Genomic DNA, 21,764 nt, shown 5'->3' with positions numbered 1-21,764 from the left:
TTCAGAATAAGAGTCCAGTGTCAAAGGCAGGGGAAAATACAATATGTGTGAAACTCATTAGGAATAATAAATGGAAAGCAGTTTTTATTTGGATTTCAACAAACAAAAAATGTGTTATATTCATCTTTAAATTATAACTCTGGCAAACACTGTTTAAAAGAACTAGATAAACAATGAGAACAACACTGACTGCAATAGCTGGAACAACATGCTCATATTTCTCTGCTGTTATTTGGTTACAAGTTCATCCACACGTCTTTATATTGACATAAAAGGGAAGATACTTAAAGCAAGCAATGGCATTTTGCAGAAAAAGAACAGTGCTGCCCAGCAGCATTACAGTGTCTCTAGTGTGTGTATTTTGAAAATCATGTCATAATTTGAATTGGCAATTTCACAGCACCCAGAACTGTGTAAATAATTGGGGCATTAAAATATCTAACCAAACATTTTACAATTCATGATGTGACACATTTTGTGATATTAAAGAAAGTCAAAAATCAGTACGGATCTTCTTTCAAATTTCGATAAAGACAGCAAGTAAACATCATTCCCACAAGCTGAAAGAAAAAAGACACGAGGAACTTGTTAGTGCCACACTGCACACATAAACAACCAATATTCACAGTTCAGCTGCTGGCATTTTGAACTACATTAAAAGAGATGTTCACATTAAGCTGTACTTTGCTCAGTGGTTAGTTCTTTACCTGTAGAAATGCAATCCCAACGCCCACTGCACCGAGAATATACAACTGACTCAGGATGAATTCCTCTAATTTCATAATGCAGCCTCCCTGGGCGCACGAGAAAGGGAAAGAAATTAAAATCTTGTTATAATTTATATAATTTATCAACAGCCAAATGGACAGCTCTACCTACCTCCACCTTGTAGATGTTGGAGGGATGGTCCCTGCGGCCGCAGAGGTCACTGGGAGTTTTACAGCAGCTGTCAGGAACGAGCCGCTCATTCTCTGCTGCCTGGATCCACACACAGCCTCTCCAGTCTGAGAAATTGTGACTGCCACAACACTTAAACTGAGCCAGTGCAGGGAGGAACAAAAGAAAGAAAAAAGTTGAGACAGTGGTGACTAACATTGAATTATATTCACACGCAGGCTCAAGGGGCTAACTGTCATGTCAAATGTAACATTATCTGTTCAACTGACACATGACATGTCATTTAAGTGGTATTTCTAGTGGTCAGTCTGCCTGTAAATGAGCTGTGATTTAAACATACAGTATCACTGCCACACTTCTACACCTCCTGCTGAAGTTTATCCACAGCCTGCGTGACGCTCTCTTCCCCCGGCTGCTGGTATTTCTGCTGCATGGTCGCCTTCAGATTCTGTCTGAGCTCCTCATCCAGCTGTGAGACAGAAGAAGCACTTCAGTGATTGCTCAGGAAAAAAATGTGTCACCGGCAAATCTCCTCCCATCAATAAAAATAGCCCTATGTCAAGTTTCTTTCCTCCCCTGTAACATTCCACTGTACCTGTGCAATGCCCACACATAACTCAAAACATATGAGCATAGCTCCTCTGACCCCACTCCCTGTTCCACATGAGCATTCTTCAAATGAATTTGCAAATGAAAATAGTTTTGTTGCTTGACTGACAAAGTGCACAGAGTGAAAACAAACCATCTTACATCGGCCTGTTAGAGAAACATTTTGATATAAAATGAAAACAGGTGGCAGCAGATTACCTGGTAGCAGAAAGGGAAACACTGGAGCAAGAAAAAGAGGGGAAGAGAGAGCGGTGTGAGAAGGTTGGAATAACAGGACAAATGAAGAACATGCACAGAGAGGCATGCAGAGAGGATTTCACAACAAAGAGTGCAGCAACTGAGGCATTTCATGGGGGGTTAAAAAAGATTTACATAGAAATGATGGAGAATGAGGTTGAAATCACATTAAGGGATAGTGGAGTGACAAAAATACACATAAAATACAAGCAGAAAAAAAGTTTGTAATTGCTGCTGTGAGATTTAAACTACATGGCAGCTGCAGTAGTAAACAAACATATGAGTAAGTACAATCAGCTGGTCGTGCCGCACAATAACCTTTTCAGGAAATATTTATATTGAAAAAGACATTAAATTGGACTAATATCTGTCAATATGCTTTGATCAAATATATACAAACACATACAAACAGAAGGTAAAGCACTTCACCTCTTGGTAGGTAATGTAGGCCAGCGCACCAGCAATGATTTCCAGCAGGAAAATACAGAGCAACAAGATCAAATACTGTAGAGAGAGCGAGACATGAAATAAACAAGAACACAGCTGTGAATAAAATGAAGATAAAAATTATTTCTGAAGCATTTTTCAGCTGTAGTTTTCAGTACATTTCTGTGCTAAAATATGACATTAAATGTGATTTTTAAATATGCATGACTAAAAAACCAAAATCAAAGTTACACTCCAGAGAATAACTGATTAAACTGTGGTACTGGAAGTTATTCATTACAAAGGCTGTGGCAAATATGGAAACAGACATACAGTAACGTCACAGAGCGTGTGCAGTTTTGCTTCTGTATTACATCCTCTCACTGCATGTGTCTGTCCCTCTCACACACTCTTCAGTCCCAACAGCCGCCTGTGATGCTCTTCATTCCTCTGGCATGACCCACACTCTAAATCTAAACTCTTAAAGACACACTCTGCATGACTTTGTCTGTTATATCTGACAGTCATGCCTGTCCGACACAGTAAGCTGCACTGAATGCAGGCAGACAAGACAGAAGGTCACCAAGGATTAACTTTCAGTACACGTAGACCCAGACCAGGTTGTGTGTGTATAAACAGGAACTTAAAAGTGTCTTTCCTTGGTTTCTGATTCCACATAATTAAATGGGGTTAATGCTTTGGTGGAGTGAAATGAAACAACCAAGGTAAAAAAAAAAAATCTCTGTTACAGGGCAATGTTTTGTGTTTCTGGTCCATTTTACCACAATCAAAAGACTCTTCATCTCCTTCAGAGTGGCGCAGCATCCGATTATCCCAGTCACTATCACAATGACCCCAGCAGCTATCAGGATGTAAGCTGAGGCTGAGTAGAAGCTGGAGTTCAGTAAACTGATGTAGTCACTCTTTTCCACCAGTGTCCACACTCCCACAGCCAGTACAGCCCCTCCTGCCAGCTGAAAGAAACATACCGTTATCAGCTCAATTCAAACCAGATGCTCATATCAACAAAGCACCACATCGGTTTTCTAGCAGTTATAACATAGTTACTAAAATGTGACAGTGATGCAAACAAGACAACGCCTTATTCTCTCACTGTCAGCCTCAAGAGCCATTCAGCCAAATTTGTTTTTAAAATCTAAAACACATAAATCACGGTGCATACTTTGTGGAAACGCACAGAGTAGGTTGTACAATATTTGTTCACTCTACTCTTAAAACCTAAAGTTAAGAAAATTAAAGTTAAGAAAGTAAAAACTGAAAGAAATTAAGAAATGTGTTAAGGTTACAATGTACATATATTGTAGGATTGTCTCTGAAGTACAGACTGTATGGAGTATTTGTTTAGTTCTGCATAAGTATTGGTACAATGCAGACTAAATTATACCTTACATGTAGTTTATAGAAACTATATGGAGCATAATATTACATATTTTTATAGAATATATGGAAGGAATAAACTGTTTTATCAAACCTGAGAAACAAAAACAACAGAAAGTGTGCGAGCTGTGTAGTGATTCTGTGTCGTAGAAAGAAAATCTTCATTAAGTGCTGTGGCAAAGCGTGAGTTTAATGCTGTAGAGCCCTTAACAGAGGGTTTGTTGTCTTAAATACAGAGAAAATCTGAACACTTCTTTGTTAACTTACCCAAAACAGAATGTTGAAGAGAAAAAGTAGATATTTCAGACATATTGTCCCACAGCTGAGTGGTTTTTCACCATGAGCTTCCATTCTGAAATGAAAAATGTGCATGTAAATACACTGTAGGTTAATGCACACACAGGAAGAGAATTAGCAAATAAAAAACTTAAAGTAATCCTTCTGGAGAAGATTAAATAGCACAGCTGAATCTAGAGAATGAACACAAGATGTCTCAGAGAGCAGGTATACCCTCCAACAATGCCTTCATACTGTAGTGAAGATTATTATCACGCTATTTACTATCCATATACATGCATGATGGTGAGCTGCTATATCTAATTGAGACTAGCCAGTTGTGGCATACATGTCAGAATTTCCTCTTTCAGTCTGCGTTAGTTCCAGATTTGGTGTGAAAAGGTGATTCAATGGGTGGAGTTCTAACACAACTACAGTATACATGTGCTTTTCTGACAATGTGTTATCTTTTCTTAAGGTTTTGTATGTATCTGTACCTTTGAGAAACAAACAGTAGACTAAAAATGACGTGGTGGAGCTCAAACTTGCAAAAAGTTGGTATAACAGAGCTCAAACGATGAAATCAAGTATGTTGTGGGGAAAACACACTTAACTTGTGTCACATGTCATCCAGCAGACAGTTATGTGTCCCCCATCCCAATAACTTAACCTGATATTCTGTCACTCCAGTGATATACTGTTGACTTTTAATGCTTTACTTCATGAATTAGTCAAAAGTCTGTTTTTATCTTAACCTGAACTGAACTTTTGTTGTGACTCTGAGCATCATGAGAAATTGTGATTTAAAATTTTAGGTATCAGCAAACATCTCTTTATATATGTAAAAAAAAAAAAAAAACAAATCAAGAATAAAGGGACAGTAACTATGAAATATTAAAAACATTGTAACAACGTAATGCTGTTTTCCAGCCATAAGACAAAATACTCCATGTGTAAATGTGATTATCCAGCAAAACAAAATCTCCTAATGGTCAGAATCGGAGTTATTTTTAACTCATTGTGTCATGGAAAAACTGCTCACCCTTTCCGCTGAGACTAAAATACTCCTACCTGATTCTAGATGGTGGGCCCTGAAGGATGTATATTATCGGGGTAACGTCTTCCCAGATCCCACCAACCCCAGTGTCAATGTGCTGCTGTCTTTGAAGGTTAACTGCAACTGTGAAAGTTCTCAGTTGACCGAGCCTCCCACCCAAGAGTCTGTCCTCTTTTGGCACTACATGCAGCTCGCCCCTCCACAAGCTATACAGAGTACATGGCTGCCCCCAGCTGGTTTCTCACGCATATGAGCTCTATTGTAGCTTGTAAGATTTTGAAAAAGACTATGACAACAAAGGAGTCATCAAAAATATCTTTTATTGGATGGATTATAAAGATATATAACAATATATGCAAACATTAGAGATACTGTTCAGTAAATTTGTTCACAGAAAAATGGCACTCTTTGTGTCTTGAAGTGACTTCAGGACTTGGGTAACACTCTTTAGTCAGTGTGGGACTCATTCATTCCCCATAACTCCATCCGACTGTCCCAACAAAGACAAATGTAACAGCGGTCAACCATGGTGTTGACACCTGGGCGTTTGCTTTCCTCTTCTGTTTATGTACAGCAGCCTCTTTTAGCAGTGTCCTCAGTCAGTAAAAGTGCATCTTCACATTGTCGATCATGTTGGGAAACTAACATCCTAAGATGAAGAAAATTATTAAATCATTGTGCAACAGAAAAGCACAACATTTGAGAATTGAGTTTATGACAGAAACTATATGAGATGAACTACACTCCGTTATCAGGTACATCCCTTTTATATCAATGAGAGCAGACTAAATATGAGAAATAGTGCTGAAACAATTGATTCATTTATGATTCATAAATTGAAAATGATTAATTATTTAAGTGATGAAGTCAGTTTCAGGTGAAACGATTAATCCCAAAATTGACAGATTATGCAATAATAAAAATAATGTTAGTTGCAGCCCTTATTAGAAACACCTCTCAGTATAATGCAATACAATTCAACAGCCCCAAAAACGACTATAAAGTTGAACCAACACTGTCACTCTCTGATCACTATAACATTCATGAAGGTAGGATTATTTACATGGCTGCTGTATTAGACTGCATACCTAATAAACTGGCAACTGAGTCTATTTTGACCACAGTGAAAAACACAGCGACAAATTAAGTGTACCAACAAAATGCCAACACAGCAGATACAAACATTCTGCAGGATCCAGATGATGTGAATGACATACAGCAAAGAAATAAGATGCCATACTCAGCCAGATCAGTCATCAGCTCTTCCATCCTACATCCAGTTTTGGCACTGCACTCGTAAAACAAAGCTTGGTGCTGCTGTATAAACCAGGAAGTAAAAAAAACAAACATTTTATTTAATTTATTTCAAAGTTCCTTTCTTAGCTGTGGCATTATGAGTGAATCACTGCAGAAAGTCCTTTGAATAATCAAATGTGCCTCACCTCTGCTAGTCTCTGCCCCTCAACTGTTGTCACTTTTCTGCTGCAACTGTCTGCCAGGTCCAGCTTGTTCGCCAGCAGCATCAGTACGGCACCGTCACACATCTTCTCCTGGGACAGACATACAACAGGTTAGAATACACACTCTAATTAGTGTTGAAAACTGAGGCAAAAAATACATCAATGGTGAGGAAAGTTATTACATTATCTACATGAAGATTAGACAAAAATAATTCAAGAAACAAAAAGAAGAATTAAAGTTGAGGTTTATCACTCACATGGCATAAGTGTCTATAGAGATTCATATTGCTCTGTATTGTCAGTTACCTGTATGTGTATTCATACTGGGACTAACTGTTTTGCATGTTTTTCTATCAAACCATCCTTGACGTCGCCACCTGCTCACCTTGACAGAGTCCATCCATCCTCTCACAGCGGTGAAGGAGGGGGAGCAAGTGACGTCGTACATTGCGAGGATACCGTCAGCTTTACGGTAGTACTGCTCAGTGATGCTGCGAAACCTGAACAGACATTGGTGAAAGGAGTGAGAAACAAATAACACCCTCAAAAGGCAAACTTGAGTAATAAAGTGATAAGAAATAAGACTACCAAAAGATTCTACAGCTCAAATGGTTTTACGTGGAATATGTACGGCCACAGAAAAGCACATGGCTGGTAAACATGAGAATAAGTTGTGTTACATCTGACCTCTCCTGTCCTGCAGTATCCCAGAGCTGCAGGACGATGGTGGTGGAGCCCAGAGTTAAAGTCTTCATCTGGAAATCTATACCTAGAAGTAGAGAGCCATGATTTTATATTTTACACACTGAGGAGCACGTTAATCATTGTGAAAGAGTGATAATAAAGGCTTACCAACAGTAGCGTTCATTTTACTGTAGAAGTGTCCCGTGCAGTAGTGCTGGATGAAGGAGGTCTTACCCACCCCTGAGTTACCCAGGAATACCACCTTGAACACTCGCTGAGGACTGACAATTTTGCTCTAAAATTCAGGTAAAGGCACCAAACTTAACATTTTGATATCAGTGTCATGTCTTTTTGTCTTTGCGTTTAAGAGGACGCACATTTTTTCCAAATCTGTGCTACATCATCACTGTGCAGACAACAAAAGCCTCAGAATATTATCTTCGTCATTATGAGTCTCTAGCTGCTGCAACTGTGTTATACAATTCATGGATTTGCAGATTTAATACGTTCCCTACCTGAGTTTGCATCTGTTCAACATTTTCACACCTGACTCTACATGACGGTTGGTGTCTCTTGGATGAATTTGTCATCTCTTTGTCTTTGTCCTGCTCCAACTCATCGGATGAGCTCAGCTGTCTTCAGAATCAATGAATAAACAAAATTAGTTGCTTCCTTGGGCAATCTGCCTTGTATTACTGAAAAGATGATAAATGTGATATCAGGTGCAGTTAGTCATACAAACCTTTTCAATGGCTTGTCTTGCAGTAAGTAGTTACCTATGACTGACCCTTTCTTCTGCAAAGTCTCTGTGACATGTGGATTCTAAAAGGTGTTTGTGGAAAGTGAGGCAGAAGAAACGAGCAGCATTAAAAAATGTATAATATACGTTTTTATAGTATAAATATATGGGTGCGCTATAGTAAGTTTCCAAGGAATATTAAGATACACTGTCTTCTCTGTAGAAACACTAATTGTTTCACATGCAGATTATTTGATATATATGTTTGAAAAGCAAGAATTCAGTCCAAAAGTGACATTTATTCTGCTGCAAAGAAGTTTAACATCATAAGCATTTATCAGCAATACATGTATTTGATTATAAATTACAACAATACAGGAAATAGCTACAGTTAGCAGTTTATTGATTTTATATTGATTTTCTTAAGAAAGTTGATTAAGAGATTAGCAATTCTTAAAGAACTGTGATAAGTAAAGGGTTTTATTAACTTCAGTTTTTCTGCATAAATAGAGCTATGTACAGTATCATTAATAAACATATAAAACACTCTTTCCTACAAGTTGACACAGGACAGAATAAATGTATTTTCAACATAATCCTTCACTTCACTGACTACATCTACAAAAGAAAAAAAGAAATCCCAAACGGTGTCAGTGACATTAACACAAGTTCAATCAATAACCAAACAACAACAAACAGCTGCCCATATAAATAATCATTGTCCAGAGGATGGAATAAAGCATGAAGCCATTCGAAGACTTAGCTTAGGTTGGATAAATCTGCTGTGTCCACGGGGTACAAAGGTCTTCACTGAGGTAATAAGTTAATGGCAGAGGAGGAAGGATAGAGCGTCTGTGACTAACCCTCTTCTGAGACTGTTGGGCATCTTTCTCATCTCGCAGCCTTTTGTTCATATCCCTGACACAAAGACAGAAAATCATTTAGATCAGCTGATCCCTGTTTAGAGTGGTGAGTGGCTGAGTGATATGAAAAAGTATACACGCACACACACACACTCATTGCTGTTCAGGTACGGTTTTCACCTACACATTTTGTCAGGAAATTTCTTTTATCTTCACAATAACATAACTTTTGATCGAAACAGCAACTGTTTAGACGTACCTCAACAGCTCCAGCTGTCTCAAGAGACTTTCCTTTTCTTTCTGCAGGTTCCTTGACACCTTCATTACGTTTCTACAGTGAAGCAAACAAAAGATTGTTAAAGGAAGAGTCTGGCGATATTCTATATTTCTTACTGTCAACAAATCCCAAAAAAAGAAAAAAATAATAATAATTAATTGATCCTTCTAATCACTGCATATGTAGCTAAAGCCTGACATATTTATTTTGTGCAATAGACTATTAAATACACATCAGTGAGCCATATTGTTGCTCTGGGATGTTACTTCATTACGATGAACATGTGAACTGTAGTTTATTTTGAGTTGATCCCACACCACCTGCCATAAATGCTCACTAATGCACCAAATGTGTATTAATCCACAACAGAAAGTAGTCCCCAACAAAAACACTACTTACTTCTGTTTGAGTGATGTTTGCTAAAAATGTACCTAGCTATTTTAGGTTATTACTTAACAATCTTTAATAAAAAAATTAACTAAATATTTGTGAGCTGTTTTTAAAGATTTATGTCTTCAGTAGAGACAAATGTGCCTTTGTCTGAGTGCCACAGAACTGAATGAACTCCTGGTGTTCTTGAAAATATTATCAGATCAGCTGCCAGGGACATGGGAGTCATTTTTACTTTGAACTGAGAAAACAAGTCTGAATAACTGTTTATGAAAATCTTATTTTCTCCACATTTGGTTATTTTTAAACAAGTCTGACATAGAAATATTACACATGTTTTTAATTTAATCTCACATCGGGTTTGGGAACTTCTTTTTGGTCTTGATCAAAAAAACATAAGAGAGATCATATGACTGCCATGTGTTCTGTTTTTTTTATACCAACATAGTCATGCACTTTGTAATCAAACTGACTATTACCATTACTAGAAAAGCCACTCACGTCTGTCTGGCCACTTGTTTCTGGGCAGTGTCGAGCTGCAGCAGGCTGAGCTGACCCAGAGCGGCCTGCAGCTGCTCTCTGCTGCTCTCCACCTGCTCCTGTAACTGGATGTTGAGGCTCCGCAGCTGCTGGTTCTGCTCCTTGATGTTTGCCTGTTCACAGCTCAGCTGCCGGATTCTGGTCTCCAGCTTAGGACAAAGACAGGTCCTGTTGATTCAGTCTAAACTAAGACTTTACACTCTTCAGAAATACCATTAGTACTATTTGGACACCTACCTCTTTCTGTTTGGTCAGTGTATTCTCCAACTCTTGCTCCCGCATCTTCAGCTCCTCCTCAAGTTGTTGCCCTCTCTGCTTCTGTCTAATACTGTCCTTGATATCACAATAAAATCATTAAATGATATTATGATGATCACTTTTGTTAAATGGCACAAAGGCTGGACTAAAAAGCACACGTCTGTACCTTAGCCAGGCCTTTCTCTCTCTCCTCTCGTATTTGGTTTTCCATTTCTTCATATATGGACCGAACAACCTGATCATGTTCACTCTCCCGTCTAAATCAGAAAAAAATCAAGGTTGAATAATTTTAGGAAAGTTGATACAGGGCATAATTAATGTATATTGTATGCAGAGGACAGCGGGAGGACAGTGGGACCTGCGTAGAGCTTGTTCCAGACTATCTCTCTCTCTGATGGAGTCCTGCAAATGGGACACTGCGTGGATCAGGACGCCTTCCAGGACACTCAGCAGCTCTGGTCTGTCTCTCTGGAGTTCACACCACAGAGAACAGAACTCCTGCTGACTGACACACAACACACAGCTGTTAAAGTGTCTCAGAACATGTAACCGTAACAGCACAACATCACTCTGGGTGCTGGGTTTAACTGTATACAGTACATACAGTATGTACATCTAGTGCATCAAGCAACTTTACTGTGATCTGCACAAAGTAAGTTTCCTTTAAATGTTAACATTTTATCTTTTTTGTTTCAGGGAGGAGAATATAGATATATCTACAATAGAATATATAATATATTGCATATACAAAGTGCTAAAATAAAATCCTCTCAACATTTTAATATTTTCATTTGGAACTGCCGGGACACCAAACTGTTGTTTACTATAACTGTGGATATTTTCTAAGAACTGTTCTAATCTTGTCTTTTTGACAGTGGCATACAGGAGAGAAAATGCATCATGCATCAAATGCATTCATTCATTCATAACTTGCCTTATATGTCCCAACAACACCTCACTATCATTCAGCTTTTAGTAAATACAGTATGCAAATAATGCTATATAATACGTAACACATGATTGCTTCATGTGTGTACTAAATGGATAAAATCTCAGTAGTTCAATTATACTTTTTTTATATTCTATTTTAACCAGAATCTGAGGCTTTTAGGAAGACATGGCCACCCTCACGCTAATATTTAAAGATATACATTCAGAAGCCAGTTTATTAGATACACCTAGCTAAAACTAGTGCAGTCTAATACAACAGTCCTGCAATAAATCCTCCCTTCATGAAAGCTATAATGTTCAGTTTTTGTTGAAACTGTTTTAGAGAGATGTTGATTCAACTTGATGTCCACCCCATTTATATAAATGAGTGTAGGCTAAATAACAGAAACACCTCTGTATTAGACTGCATTAGTTTTAGTTAGGTGTACCTAATAAACTGCCAACTGAGTGTAGATGGTACTACATATGCTACTGTAGAAGCCAAGGGGAAATCTTAGTGTACACCTAGTCTTGATGGGACTCAATGCATCTGTGATAGTGATCTTACTCATTGAAGAGTTCGTCAGCGCCCAGCTCCATCAGTATGTTTACAAATCTAACTGCAGCGGGGTCTTGGGACGAGTCCGCCCGGTCCGTATCCTCCTCTACTTCGTCTTGACTCAGCTCAGTGGTGTCCTCCATCCCCATCAACTCACCTGCACAGCAGACAGAGAGCGGCACAAAGTGGATGACAGACGTTTGTGAATGAACAGTAGCGCTCTCCATAGACAGTGGTCTCAAAACACTACACTCACCAAGTCCTGTGTTGAACTCAACAGGAGTGAGGAATCCATTGCTCTGTCGGTCCAGACTCTCAAACACTGTCTCCAGCTGTTCAGGGGACAGCGGCAACTCCCCTTGTAGCCTCTGACCACAAGAAGATGGAAAGTTCAAGACTCTACAATCAGCCTGAATTTTGTTATTCTACCACATCAGCTGCTCACCTGCATATCTCGCTTTGTGATGAACCCTTTCCCCTCTTTGTCACACAACACAAACAGCTCCTTGGCCTTGCCCATGGTCTCTGCCTGCGGGCTTCCTGGCACTGCCTCTCTGCCACTGGGTGAAACCAGTGGACTACGTCCCCTGCCCAGCATGGGGCTCCCAGCTGGTAGGCCCCGCGGTCTGGGGCTCACTGGTACTGCCTCAGCACTGCCTTGACCCACCAGCACTTCGCCATCATTCAGCCACTTAGACATTACTGCACAGAGGCAAACGTGTGTGGAGTTGGTGTGTGTTTCATTAAGTACTATGTACTTGTTCACCTCTTAGATTGTCATTTGGTATTGAATGCTTTACTTTATTTGTCTGGGAGTCATATGAAGTAGAGCTGAAGTGATTTGTCGATTAATTGATTAGTCACAGCAAAATAATCTGCAACTATTTTGATAATCGATTAATCGTTTCAGTCATTTTTCAACCAGAATTAGTGAAAGAAATGCCACCCATTCTGTGGTTCCAGCTTCTCAAATGAGAGAATTTCCTGCTTTTCTTTGTCATATATCATTGTAAAATGAATATGTTTGGGTTTTGGACTTTTGGCCAAACAAAACAAGATATTAAAGACGTCACCATGTACTCTAGGAGATTGTGATGGCAATTTTTTCCCCACTATTTTGTGATATTTCACAGACTAAACTAATTGAAAAAATAATAGGCAGATTAATCGATAATAAAAAATACCTATTAGTTACAGCCCTAATGAGTTATTTATTACTGGACACTACCAGTCTGAGGCATAATCAGAGACATTCACTTTTATTTTCTTGATGAGCCAGAATGAATTAAAAGACACTTTGGATGTTCTCTCTTAGTGCTGCAAGATATTGTGAGAAACTGGCCCTACAGGTCCTCCCTTGTCAAACATGAAGTGTAGAACAAACTAAGCTGAGACTGCACACATTATCTACAGCTGCTGTGATCAGGTGTCGGACATATCTACACTCACTAAGATTTTATAACTGTTTGAAGTATCCAATATGACGGCATGCTATTTTACATATTTCTATCCACAATGTTAATATTCCTAGGCAAGGTCAGAACATAAATTATTAGCTTCATGCAGCATAACCAGTGTCCTCGCTGTTTATTTAGATGACAAAAATGTTAAAAAAATGTGACGCTGCCACTGCTAGTAGTGTCCATGACTGTGCACCAGGATGTGTAGAGGGTAAAAAACAGGATGGTGTCATGTGAGAAGAGTTACTGTGTACTCGAAGGGGAGGGCGGATAGCCAGGGGAGAGGAGATGCAAATATAACATTTGCAGTTGTTTGCATAGTCAGAAATACCACAATTGCAAACAAATTTTACTCTTAAGAACTTCAGGGAAAATATACCTCAGTATCTCCATGAACATTCATTTACCTGATTTATGACAGACACAAGCATCACACACAATCCCTCTTCAGGTTAGATGGCATTTCTATTACACAGGAAGAACATATCAGCATAAATCAAATGGTGGTCATTTAAACAGAATTAGAAATGTTTCAAAATGCAGAAGAAATATATTTCTGGAAGTCATCAGGCTAAGGTGCACACTGAGTTGAAATATTGTCTCTCCTTCCTATCTCTCCAGTCATGCTATCTATGAGAGCATAAAACCAACACCTAAAAATATGTACTGATAATGACTAGTAAAGCTGATGATCTATGACGCCTTCAAGATGTACTTATAACATAAGAGATATGCTGGGATCCCAGATTAGAGACCTATGTACACATTATTATTATGTTAAAGATTTTGTATGTCAAGCCAGACTCCCAATAAGCCAACAGCCAACAGCCAACTTACACACACCTAATACACTCTTTAGCAAGGTCGGTGTGCGGTGCAAGGTGGAGTTCAGGGAAAGTAACGTTATCAAGTAAATTAGAGTTTACAACCTGTTGTAGGCTACAAAACTGTCAGTCAAACTTAAAAAAAATGTCCTACACTTCCTGTGAAAAATGTCAACATAACAGACCATATCTCAGTCCGACTATGTGGGTTAAATTATAACATATGTTGCTTGAAAACACTCTGACAGCTCTGATGATAAAACAACTAGTTAAACAGTCAGTATGGTTGTGAAACGCAGATCAGCGTTTGCGACTGAAACCCAGCTCGGCAACCTATAAAGAATGAAATGGCTTGCATGCCACCATTTTTTGGAGCAATGTAGCTAGCTGAGGTAACCAAAACCAAGAGAATGAAGTAATGTACATTTATTATTAAAGAAGAAAACAACAAGTTACTCGGTTGTTAATGTAACGTTACCATAACGGCGAGAAGGTGAACATAAACTAGGCTATCTTAAAATTTCTAAATGACTTACATTGCTGCATTTTATATCACTTCAGCGAAGTTGTAGAAACTTTGACTACTCACCTACAACGTAAGTTACTGGACGCAGGTGTCCACCACCTTTGATTAACTCACTGTACTTCAGTCAGATACTGACTTTAGCCGCTGGGTGGCGGTAAGGACCGAGTGCTGTGGAAGTTTACCGTAGTGTTTGATGTAGCCCGCAAATTGAAGCCACACACTTTCCCCCAAAACGTTTATTAGTTGTTTTCACTTCCACACTTCAGCTACTTGCAGTGACATTTAGGAAATGACAGAGTCACTACAACCAATAAAACAACATAATATAATGTATGTTCTATACTTTGGACAACATTTTTTTAAGGAGTATTCCGATAACCTATAAGCCAGTTATTACGGTAAGAAGCGTTACCATGGAATTTACGGAAATACATTCGTTACCGCTGAAAAGCAGCAGTGGACGCTCCAACTGGGTAGCATTGTTTGGCGATAAAAGTAGGTATATGAGAAATTTGGTAGTTCTTATTGGCTCCGAGTGACTTATTTTTATTCCTGTTTCCAGTTTTTCCTGGTAAGTATGTGTTGGTTAAATGGTATATGTGAAGCCCACTTATGCAACAGAGTTAAACAATGTTGTGATGGTTAACGTTTACGTAGCAAACGTGTCTGGAGGGAATTCCTCGAAGTTAAAATCTGAGCTGTGTCAGTGCCAACCGAGTGATTTGTTGTGGAAATAAGATTGTGAAACATTCTAACTCTCTTATCCGTCTCCCAGATTATCTAAAGCTAGGACTAAATAACGTTAGGCTATCGTCATAGGTGGATTAGATGCGTAAAAAGAAAGTAAGGGAGTTTATCACCAGAACAACAAAACAAGAGATGGTGGTGTCCGCGTAAGTGAAATTAATCTATAATCCCAGACTTAACCTTTCTATGCACGCCTGTGTAACAACCTGAGCATGTTGACCTTACGTGTTTAAGTTTCAACATGCTAATTGCTAATTTAGCTGTTTGCCAGACGACAAGCTACAACCACCCTCATCCGCACTTCAGATGGCTACAGGGCAAAGAAATTAGTTACTGCTCTGAATACACTTCGGATGTGAAAAAATCAAATAGCTTTTTCTTTCAAACCATACCAACGTCTCTGTTGTTCCACAGCTTTCGTCCTCGCAGGAAATGCACCAGATGAGGAGACTTTCCACACCAAAGATGTCAACCTGCTTGATATGAAGAGATCTCAAACATCTAATCTGATATCTTGGACTGCCTACAATCATCACCAATATGCCTTTTCCCTGAGGACAACAAACAGCATGTTTCTGAACAGAGGGAAAAACCAGAGTGCAAAAAACTAAAGCAATAGAATCCACCAGTTTCTGACTATGTGAATGGACAAGTTGTGTGACCTCTTTTGTACTTTTGTACTGAAATATGTAGGGGGTGAGGTGAATCTAGACCAAATAGTCTTGTCACCATCTAGTACCCGTGTTTAGCAAGTGTAGAGAAAAACAGCTAGAAGCAAGGAGGTGAATAGACTGTGAAGCCTGGTGGTTTGCAGGATTGGCCCCTGAAGATGCTCCAGACTGGTAACTACTCACTGGTGCTGCTGATCCAGCTGACACTGTTGGCATATGACGTCTTCGTCAACTCCTTCAGTGAACTCCTGCGAGGAGCACCTGTCATCCAACTAGTGCTTTTCATGTAAGTCACTGAATTAGTTGATTTATCAGTGAGTCATTAGATTCCAGCTGATTGATTTTTATTTTTAATAACAGTTTATTCAAGTCATTATTAAGTAAAAATACCAAACACTGCTCTGGTTGCATCTTCAAACGTGCAGGCTTGCTTTATTTTCTTTAAATTAGCATTTATCATATAGTTTATATGTCATATCATTATAAATTGGAATCTTATTATTCTTAATATTTTATAAATTAAATGACCAACCAAATTATTAAAAATCCAAGAGATAAATCAATAATGAAATGATAATTAGTTGTGGCTCTCATTTGGGAGAGATGGACTACAACTAAATATGTTTAAGGCTGAAAATAGCAGTAATTGATGATTAATAAACTAATCCCCTAATTGAATAAAATAGCATTTAGAGCTATTGCCAGAGATTTGCATTATTCAGATGCTTACGAGCAATTTTACTTTACTTATAGAAACTCTTTGCACTTAGTTCTTTAGAGGTTACTAGAACAACCATTTCTTTTTTTGCAGTTTAAATGGATATTAATTTCCTCTTCTACTCTTTCTGTAACTGGTAATCATCAAAACTCCCCCTTTGCTGCATTTTGTTTAAGCATTTGCAATGCTTCAGCTCTAATGTTTTAACCAACCATTTATAAATGGTATATGGACTGTACTCATATGGTGCCTTTCTAGTCTTCTGACCACTCAAAGTGCTTCACACTACATATCACATTCACCCCATTCACACACAGGTGCCAAATGCTCACTCACACACCAAAGGCACAGGAGCGGGAGCAATTTGGGGTTCAGTGTCTTGCCGAAGGACACTTCAACATGTGGGCAACCGTTCTACCTCTAAGCCACAGCTGCCCCTTATATCTCATTACTGGGTCCAATGCGTTTTCTTTGTGACAGAATTTTATTCAGTCGCTAGTCTTTATTCAATCTGTTTGGCAACTGTTAAAAACCAGCACTGGCAAACATGCCAAGAGGTTTGGCTTCAACAACATTAGAGTTTTAACCATTACAATCAGTGAATGAAGGCTTGTCATAACCACAGCTCCTTAATGTTTGTGAGTCATTAGAACCCAAACAGGGTGTATATTCATTTTTCACCTTTGTTGAAAAAACTGATAATGTACTAGTCTTGCACAATATCCTTTGTTTACACTTTACTGCTGCAAAGTAATTTAAGGCACACATTGCTCACTCCATCAGAAACCAGTATTACAAATAAACCAGTAAAATCTGTGTCTGCAGCATCCAGGACATTGCCATCTTGTTCAGCGTGATCATCATTCTGCTGATGATGTTCAACACCTACGTGTTCCAGGTCGGCCTGGTGTCCCTGCTGCTGGAGAGATTCAGGGCTCTCCTGATATTCTCTGCTCTTTACCTGACCCTCAGCATCTGCTTCCACTGCTGGGTGTTGGTACGCTTCGTCACATCATCACAGACACCTGCATGTCAACTCTATCACTAAATCAAAACGGGCCACATTTCAACATGTATCTAATTGAAATATTGATGAAATCAGTCATCAATATATAAAATTTCTACTGTCTTATATCAGAGTAACTGTGCACAGTGTTGATCCATACTAGGTATAGGTAGGTATAATTGATCCAAACTATACCTGATAAGTATTTCCTTTTTTCTAGAACCTTAGATGGCTCCGGTCAAACCGTTTTGTCTGGACAGATGGCCTTCAAGCTCTTTTTGTTTTCCAGAGAACAGGTAATTAATTAAATTCAGAGGTACATATTCCATCACAACTAATCTATTTTCTGTAGTCATTAAGTAACTGTACTTCTTTCTGTTAACAGCGGCAGTGTTGTATTACTACTTATACAAACGCACAGCAGAATATATGGGAGACCCGAGGCTGTATGAGGACTCTCTGTGGCTGCGTGATGCCTTCGCCAGAGCTCGTCAGTGAAGAAGACACAGCAGCATTATCATCAGTTTAAAAATGACCCTTGGGAAGCATTACACTATTAGACATATGGAACAAAGCAATTGGCTGATGATGAACACTGACTGGACTCACTAACATGTAAAGAGGATGAAGCAAAGTCATGCAAACCACAGTTTGTGTTTACTGGCTCTTCGTAGCCAAGCGGGCAGCCAGTCAAATGGGTTAAAGTGGCACGTAAGCCAGCCATGGCATGTGTAGTATTGTATTAATCAGGATTGAGTCTGTTAATCTATGTGGCCTTTGTAAATCAATCTGAGTTGCAGACTGAATAAAAGAAGGTTAAAGGTTTAGGGAAGAATTGTTGCACATGCAGGTATCGCCTCTCATGGCAAGTTTGTCTGTCTGTATATAATGTACCATGTAGAACAATATGTAGTAGTTTTGTTGGAAACGTTCTGTTATTCCCCTGCAAAGGAGGAAACCTGTTGGTTTATTTTGCCTTATGTAAGGTTAGTATGTGCTGTTTACATGGTTAATGTAATTTTTATAAGCCAATTTTCATGTGAACCCAGTTGTCTTTAAGTGGGGATCTTTCAATTGTGTTCCCGCTGTTTTTATTAAATAATCCTTCTCTAATCCCGGTGTAATCCTTCATCACTAGGGTAGTCAGTATTATCCTGGAGACAAGGTGAAACAGACTGCTCTATTTTTAACACAAAGATTAATCAGGGATTGAGGTTTTAGGCGCCACTAGTGAAACGCACCACAAATAGTCTTCAGTGTGTCAAAATAACCTAATCACAAGCACAAACAGGTTAAATTGCCGTGACCTTGAGGTCTCATCTCAATGAAATTATTAATCAATATTTATTACTATTCTTATACTTATAATATTATAATATATAAAATCTACAAGATTGTGAGATCCATGGATTATTGCAGATATCAGGCACAACAAAGAAAGACACCAAAAGTTGTACAAATCCTCTTTACTTGTGAAAAGAAAACCAGAGTCCATATGATCCCAAAATGTTGTCAGTGCAGTCCAATTAAATCCAGTTTGTGTTGTGTGTGATGTCCTTGGTTCCACTGGAATGTGTCATTCTTTTAAGTCAGTCACCCGAAACTGCAGGAAACAAGAGGGAGAGGAAACAAAGTTAACCACTACAAAACTGCTTCAGTGATTAAAAATAAAAAACTATTAGACTTTAATAAGATTTTAAACGTACCTTCATACATAGATGCCAACCCAGAGGAGTAAGAACAGCACACCGAAGCCCATGAAAAGTGAAGCCACGAGGGAGATCAGCAGCTCTTTGTAGACGTCCCTGGTGTATTTTGTTGATGTCACCTCATAGCTGATGAAACGTTAAGGGCTAGCTCATAAAAAAAAAAGTACAACCAACCACCAGCCAAGTTCGGTGCTCTTTGCCAAGTCTAATGTCTTCTGCTGTGTAGCTTATTATGTAATTATCCATAGTGTTAGTATATCATAGTATACTATGTGTACGGTATGTGTCCTGTATTCTTTGATGACATTTACATAAAATCACTATTTGAAAAGGCAGTGAAAATTTAGTTATAAACAAAACTTTATTCATGCATTTTAATCATCAACTGAGTATAATTAAAAAATGGGCCTGTTTTACACAAGCTTTACTGACATAACCAACAAACCTTTTACAGCATCTGAAAATATTATAGACGTAGAGTTTGTCTTTGTCTTAGTTCCAATCATGGATTTAAAATTTTCTTTGGTTTATATTTTGATCAATGATTGTGCCTTTAAATGGTTTAATTGTCCATCAGCATGTACTTCACTATGATGTAAAAGTTTGTCTCAATCTCATATCTAGAAGATAGAACCTGAACTTTGTAGATGCTTTGTAGTGTTAATTAAGAAAACACTTTCTGCATGAAGTGAATGTGGTTAATATTTTTCAACAGTTTAAGATTAAAAATTAGCTACCACTTTATTTGGAGATACAACCGAAAGTGAACACACCTGAAATATCTGTAATAATCCCTTATTGCACATAAAGACTGTTGGACACCCATCTTTGACATGTTGCATAGGTCAAAGTTAAAGCAGGAAGTAAGTCTGTTAAAGTGTCATGTTTGGCTGTTTACAACAGACAGTTTGGGTAACAATTTTATTATTCACCTTAATTTTTTATGGCTAACCTGGGAGCTTGTTCTAAATCTAAAATCTATGTGACCATCTGAATGCAGTGTTGTGTTTCTTGGCACAAGTTTTTCCAGCAGTAATTCAAAGCTAACTTAACTTGAAGTAGATGGACTACAACATGTAAAGGCACTGATATGATCCTTAACTTAATCTTGTACGTACTTACTGCAGGTTGCTACTCTGCAATAGCTAGTGGTGGAAGAAGTACTCAGATATTTTACTTAAGTAAAAATACTCTGTTACAAGTAAAAGTCCTGCATTCAAAATCTTAGTTAACACAAGTACAAAAGCATTGGCATCAAAATATAATTAGAGTAAGTAAAAGTACTCATGCAGAATGGCCCATTTCAGAATCATATATATTATATTATTGGATTATAATTAGTGATCCATTAATGTGTAAGCATCACTAATGTTGCAGCTGGTAAAGGTGGAGCTAATTTCAACTACTTTATATACTGCCAGGTAGCTTGATCCGTAATAATACATCATAATTTATTAGTTGATTTATATTTTGTATTAATAATCTGAATCTGCAAAGTAACTAACTGTGGTCTCTATGACCCCTTCTTTCATGTTAACCACATACACACACACGCGTTGTGTATGTAGAAGAAGCAGTGAAAGGATACACGAAGAACCAGGCAGTGAAGAACATGCCGATGGCCAGAAGGACGACAGTGAGGTGGGGGAACACAGCCGGGTTCACCGGGCTGGTGTATCTGGTCATAGCCTCGAGTTCCTGCAGCCACAGCAAAAAGAGAGCGTAGATACAGGCAGGTTAGACAAGCTACATCACCTCCACGACCGTCAACCTCTAGTTTAACTTGAGGTTGAGGTTTACCATGATGTACCGAGTCTAACGTATAGCGTTTGATTAGTGTTGCAAAATAGCAAGAACCATTGTCAGATTTTGTTTTAATGGAGCGGCTAAATCATTGAATTTGACATGAGAAGCTAACGTTCCTCTGCTAGTCTGCATATCTAACTTATAGCGACACAAAGCAATATTCACACAGAACGCGCTTTGTTTTTCTGATGAAACTGTGAATAACGTGTACAGATAAACCCCATAACACTGTATTTTAGAGTTTAACTTATATAAACAAAATAAAGAAGAGTAATACTACCATTTTGTAATGAAGCAGAGCTCCTATTTCTATGGTCCAAGATGTAAAGGCCACGTACTGACTATCCCTTCCTGGTTCCTTCCTGGTGACGTACAGTTGACGTTGATTCCGCAGACATTTTGTTTCCTCAGCTAAGCCTCTCAGGCTTCTCTTCCTCACAGGCTGCGTCTTTCTCCTGGGCTGGCTATTTCTAACCCATAGACTGTACACTACATTAATATGTATAAACTCTTTCACTGTCATAATCATTAGCTTTTAAAGCTAAGCCATTAAAGCTTGTTGTTTGGCGGTGGTGAGCAATCCGATGCCTGAGAGGCTAAGTTCAGGGCATACGGTTAATCGTTCGTCCTTAACAACCATTAATAAATCGTCGGCTGCCATCTAAGGGACATAATTTGTTTTCAGATCATAAAGCAG

The 21,764-nt window shown here is 38.5% G+C and overlaps 4 protein-coding genes across 13 annotated transcripts; 1 reads left to right on the top strand and 3 right to left on the bottom strand.

Moving 5' to 3' along the window:
- Nucleotides 1-57: 57 nt before the first annotated feature.
- cd151 (CD151 molecule) lies at nucleotides 58-5,072 on the bottom strand. 2 transcript variants are annotated; one of them, XM_044194569.1, is made up of 9 exons: nucleotides 4,915-5,072; nucleotides 3,835-3,919; nucleotides 2,952-3,143; nucleotides 2,173-2,247; nucleotides 1,705-1,725; nucleotides 1,262-1,366; nucleotides 880-1,035; nucleotides 708-794; nucleotides 58-560 (listed from the first exon to the last, which is right to left on the bottom strand). In XM_044194569.1, exons 2-9 carry the CDS (start codon nucleotides 3,916-3,918, stop codon nucleotides 501-503), a joined length of 780 nt encoding a protein of 259 aa, XP_044050504.1. In that variant the 5' UTR covers nucleotide 3,919; nucleotides 4,915-5,072; the 3' UTR covers nucleotides 58-500. The 2 variants fall into 2 exon arrangements, with proteins under 2 accessions (XP_044050504.1, XP_044050505.1); XM_044194570.1 differs by lacking the exon at nucleotides 1,705-1,725.
- A 131-nt stretch (nucleotides 5,073-5,203) lies between these two features.
- Nucleotides 5,204-14,592, bottom strand: cracr2b (calcium release activated channel regulator 2B). Of its 7 annotated transcripts, none has more exons than XM_044194545.1 (19): nucleotides 14,474-14,570; nucleotides 13,468-13,525; nucleotides 12,046-12,302; nucleotides 11,857-11,968; nucleotides 11,610-11,757; nucleotides 10,470-10,616; nucleotides 10,278-10,368; nucleotides 10,091-10,186; nucleotides 9,815-10,002; nucleotides 8,906-8,977; nucleotides 8,647-8,701; nucleotides 7,787-7,866; nucleotides 7,560-7,680; nucleotides 7,213-7,339; nucleotides 7,048-7,129; nucleotides 6,746-6,860; nucleotides 6,343-6,450; nucleotides 6,141-6,217; nucleotides 5,204-5,549 (listed from the first exon to the last, which is right to left on the bottom strand). In XM_044194545.1, exons 3-19 carry the CDS (start codon nucleotides 12,298-12,300, stop codon nucleotides 5,465-5,467), a joined length of 1,959 nt encoding a protein of 652 aa, XP_044050480.1. In that variant the 5' UTR covers nucleotides 12,301-12,302; nucleotides 13,468-13,525; nucleotides 14,474-14,570; the 3' UTR covers nucleotides 5,204-5,464. The 7 variants fall into 7 exon arrangements, with proteins under 7 accessions (XP_044050480.1, XP_044050482.1, XP_044050481.1 ...); XM_044194547.1 differs by having other exon boundaries at nucleotides 14,421-14,505; XM_044194546.1 differs by lacking the exon at nucleotides 13,468-13,525 and having other exon boundaries at nucleotides 14,474-14,592.
- A 156-nt stretch (nucleotides 14,593-14,748) lies between these two features.
- Nucleotides 14,749-18,665, top strand: tmem138 (transmembrane protein 138). 3 transcript variants are annotated; one of them, XM_044194550.1, is made up of 5 exons: nucleotides 14,749-14,905; nucleotides 15,572-16,114; nucleotides 17,372-17,543; nucleotides 17,773-17,848; nucleotides 17,938-18,665. In XM_044194550.1, exons 2-5 carry the CDS (start codon nucleotides 15,987-15,989, stop codon nucleotides 18,048-18,050), a joined length of 489 nt encoding a protein of 162 aa, XP_044050485.1. In that variant the 5' UTR covers nucleotides 14,749-14,905; nucleotides 15,572-15,986; the 3' UTR covers nucleotides 18,051-18,665. The 3 variants fall into 3 exon arrangements, with proteins under 3 accessions (XP_044050485.1, XP_044050486.1, XP_044050487.1); XM_044194551.1 differs by having other exon boundaries at nucleotides 14,826-14,981; XM_044194552.1 differs by lacking the exon at nucleotides 14,749-14,905 and adding an exon at nucleotides 15,041-15,303.
- Nucleotides 18,666-19,003: 338 nt separating this feature from the next.
- Nucleotides 19,004-21,605, bottom strand: tmem258 (transmembrane protein 258). Its single transcript, XM_044194553.1, has 4 exons — nucleotides 21,348-21,605; nucleotides 20,850-20,959; nucleotides 19,259-19,387; nucleotides 19,004-19,155 (listed from the first exon to the last, which is right to left on the bottom strand). Exons 1-3 carry the CDS (start codon nucleotides 21,594-21,596, stop codon nucleotides 19,261-19,263), a joined length of 486 nt encoding a protein of 161 aa, XP_044050488.1. The 5' UTR covers nucleotides 21,597-21,605; the 3' UTR covers nucleotides 19,004-19,155; nucleotides 19,259-19,260.
- Nucleotides 21,606-21,764: the final 159 nt, after the last annotated feature.

The sequence above is a fragment of the Siniperca chuatsi genome, linkage group LG4 (genome assembly GCF_020085105.1).
Source record: "Siniperca chuatsi isolate FFG_IHB_CAS linkage group LG4, ASM2008510v1, whole genome shotgun sequence".
NCBI classification, from domain to species: domain Eukaryota; kingdom Metazoa; phylum Chordata; class Actinopteri; order Centrarchiformes; family Sinipercidae; genus Siniperca; species Siniperca chuatsi.
Note: the sequence above shows the minus strand (reverse complement) of the source record. Positions and strands in the feature narration are given on the sequence as shown.

Coding starts and splice junctions, on each gene's coding strand:
- cd151 (XM_044194569.1), bottom strand. CDS start 3,918: ATGGAAGCTCATGGTGAAAAACCACTCAGCTGTGGGACAATATGTCTG. Junction 1,726..2,172: donor CCTACATTACCTACCAAGAG/GTGAAGTGCTTT, acceptor TTCTTGCTCCAG/TGTTTCCCTTTCTGCTACCA. Junction 795..879: donor CCAACATCTACAAGGTGGAG/GTAGGTAGAGCT, acceptor TCGTGCGCCCAG/GGAGGCTGCATTATGAAATT.
- tmem138 (XM_044194550.1), top strand. CDS start 15,987: ATGCTCCAGACTGGTAACTACTCACTGGTGCTGCTGATCCAGCTGACA. Junction 17,544..17,772: donor GCTTCCACTGCTGGGTGTTG/GTACGCTTCGTC, acceptor CCTTTTTTCTAG/AACCTTAGATGGCTCCGGTC. Junction 17,849..17,937: donor TTTTGTTTTCCAGAGAACAG/GTAATTAATTAA, acceptor TTCTGTTAACAG/CGGCAGTGTTGTATTACTAC.
- tmem258 (XM_044194553.1), bottom strand. CDS start 21,596: ATGATTATGACAGTGAAAGAGTTTATACATATTAATGTAGTGTACAGT. Junction 20,960..21,347: donor CTCTGCTTCATTACAAAATG/GTAGTATTACTC, acceptor CTGTGGCTGCAG/GAACTCGAGGCTATGACCAG. Junction 19,388..20,849: donor TTCACTGCCTGGTTCTTCGT/GTATCCTTTCAC, acceptor ACGTTTCATCAG/CTATGAGGTGACATCAACAA.
- cracr2b (XM_044194543.1), bottom strand. Junction 10,003..10,090: donor CACTGACCAAACAGAAAGAG/GTAGGTGTCCAA, acceptor CTTTGTCCTAAG/CTGGAGACCAGAATCCGGCA. Junction 7,867..8,646: donor CCCAACAGTCTCAGAAGAGG/GTTAGTCACAGA, acceptor AACACCTTTTAG/AATCCACATGTCACAGAGAC.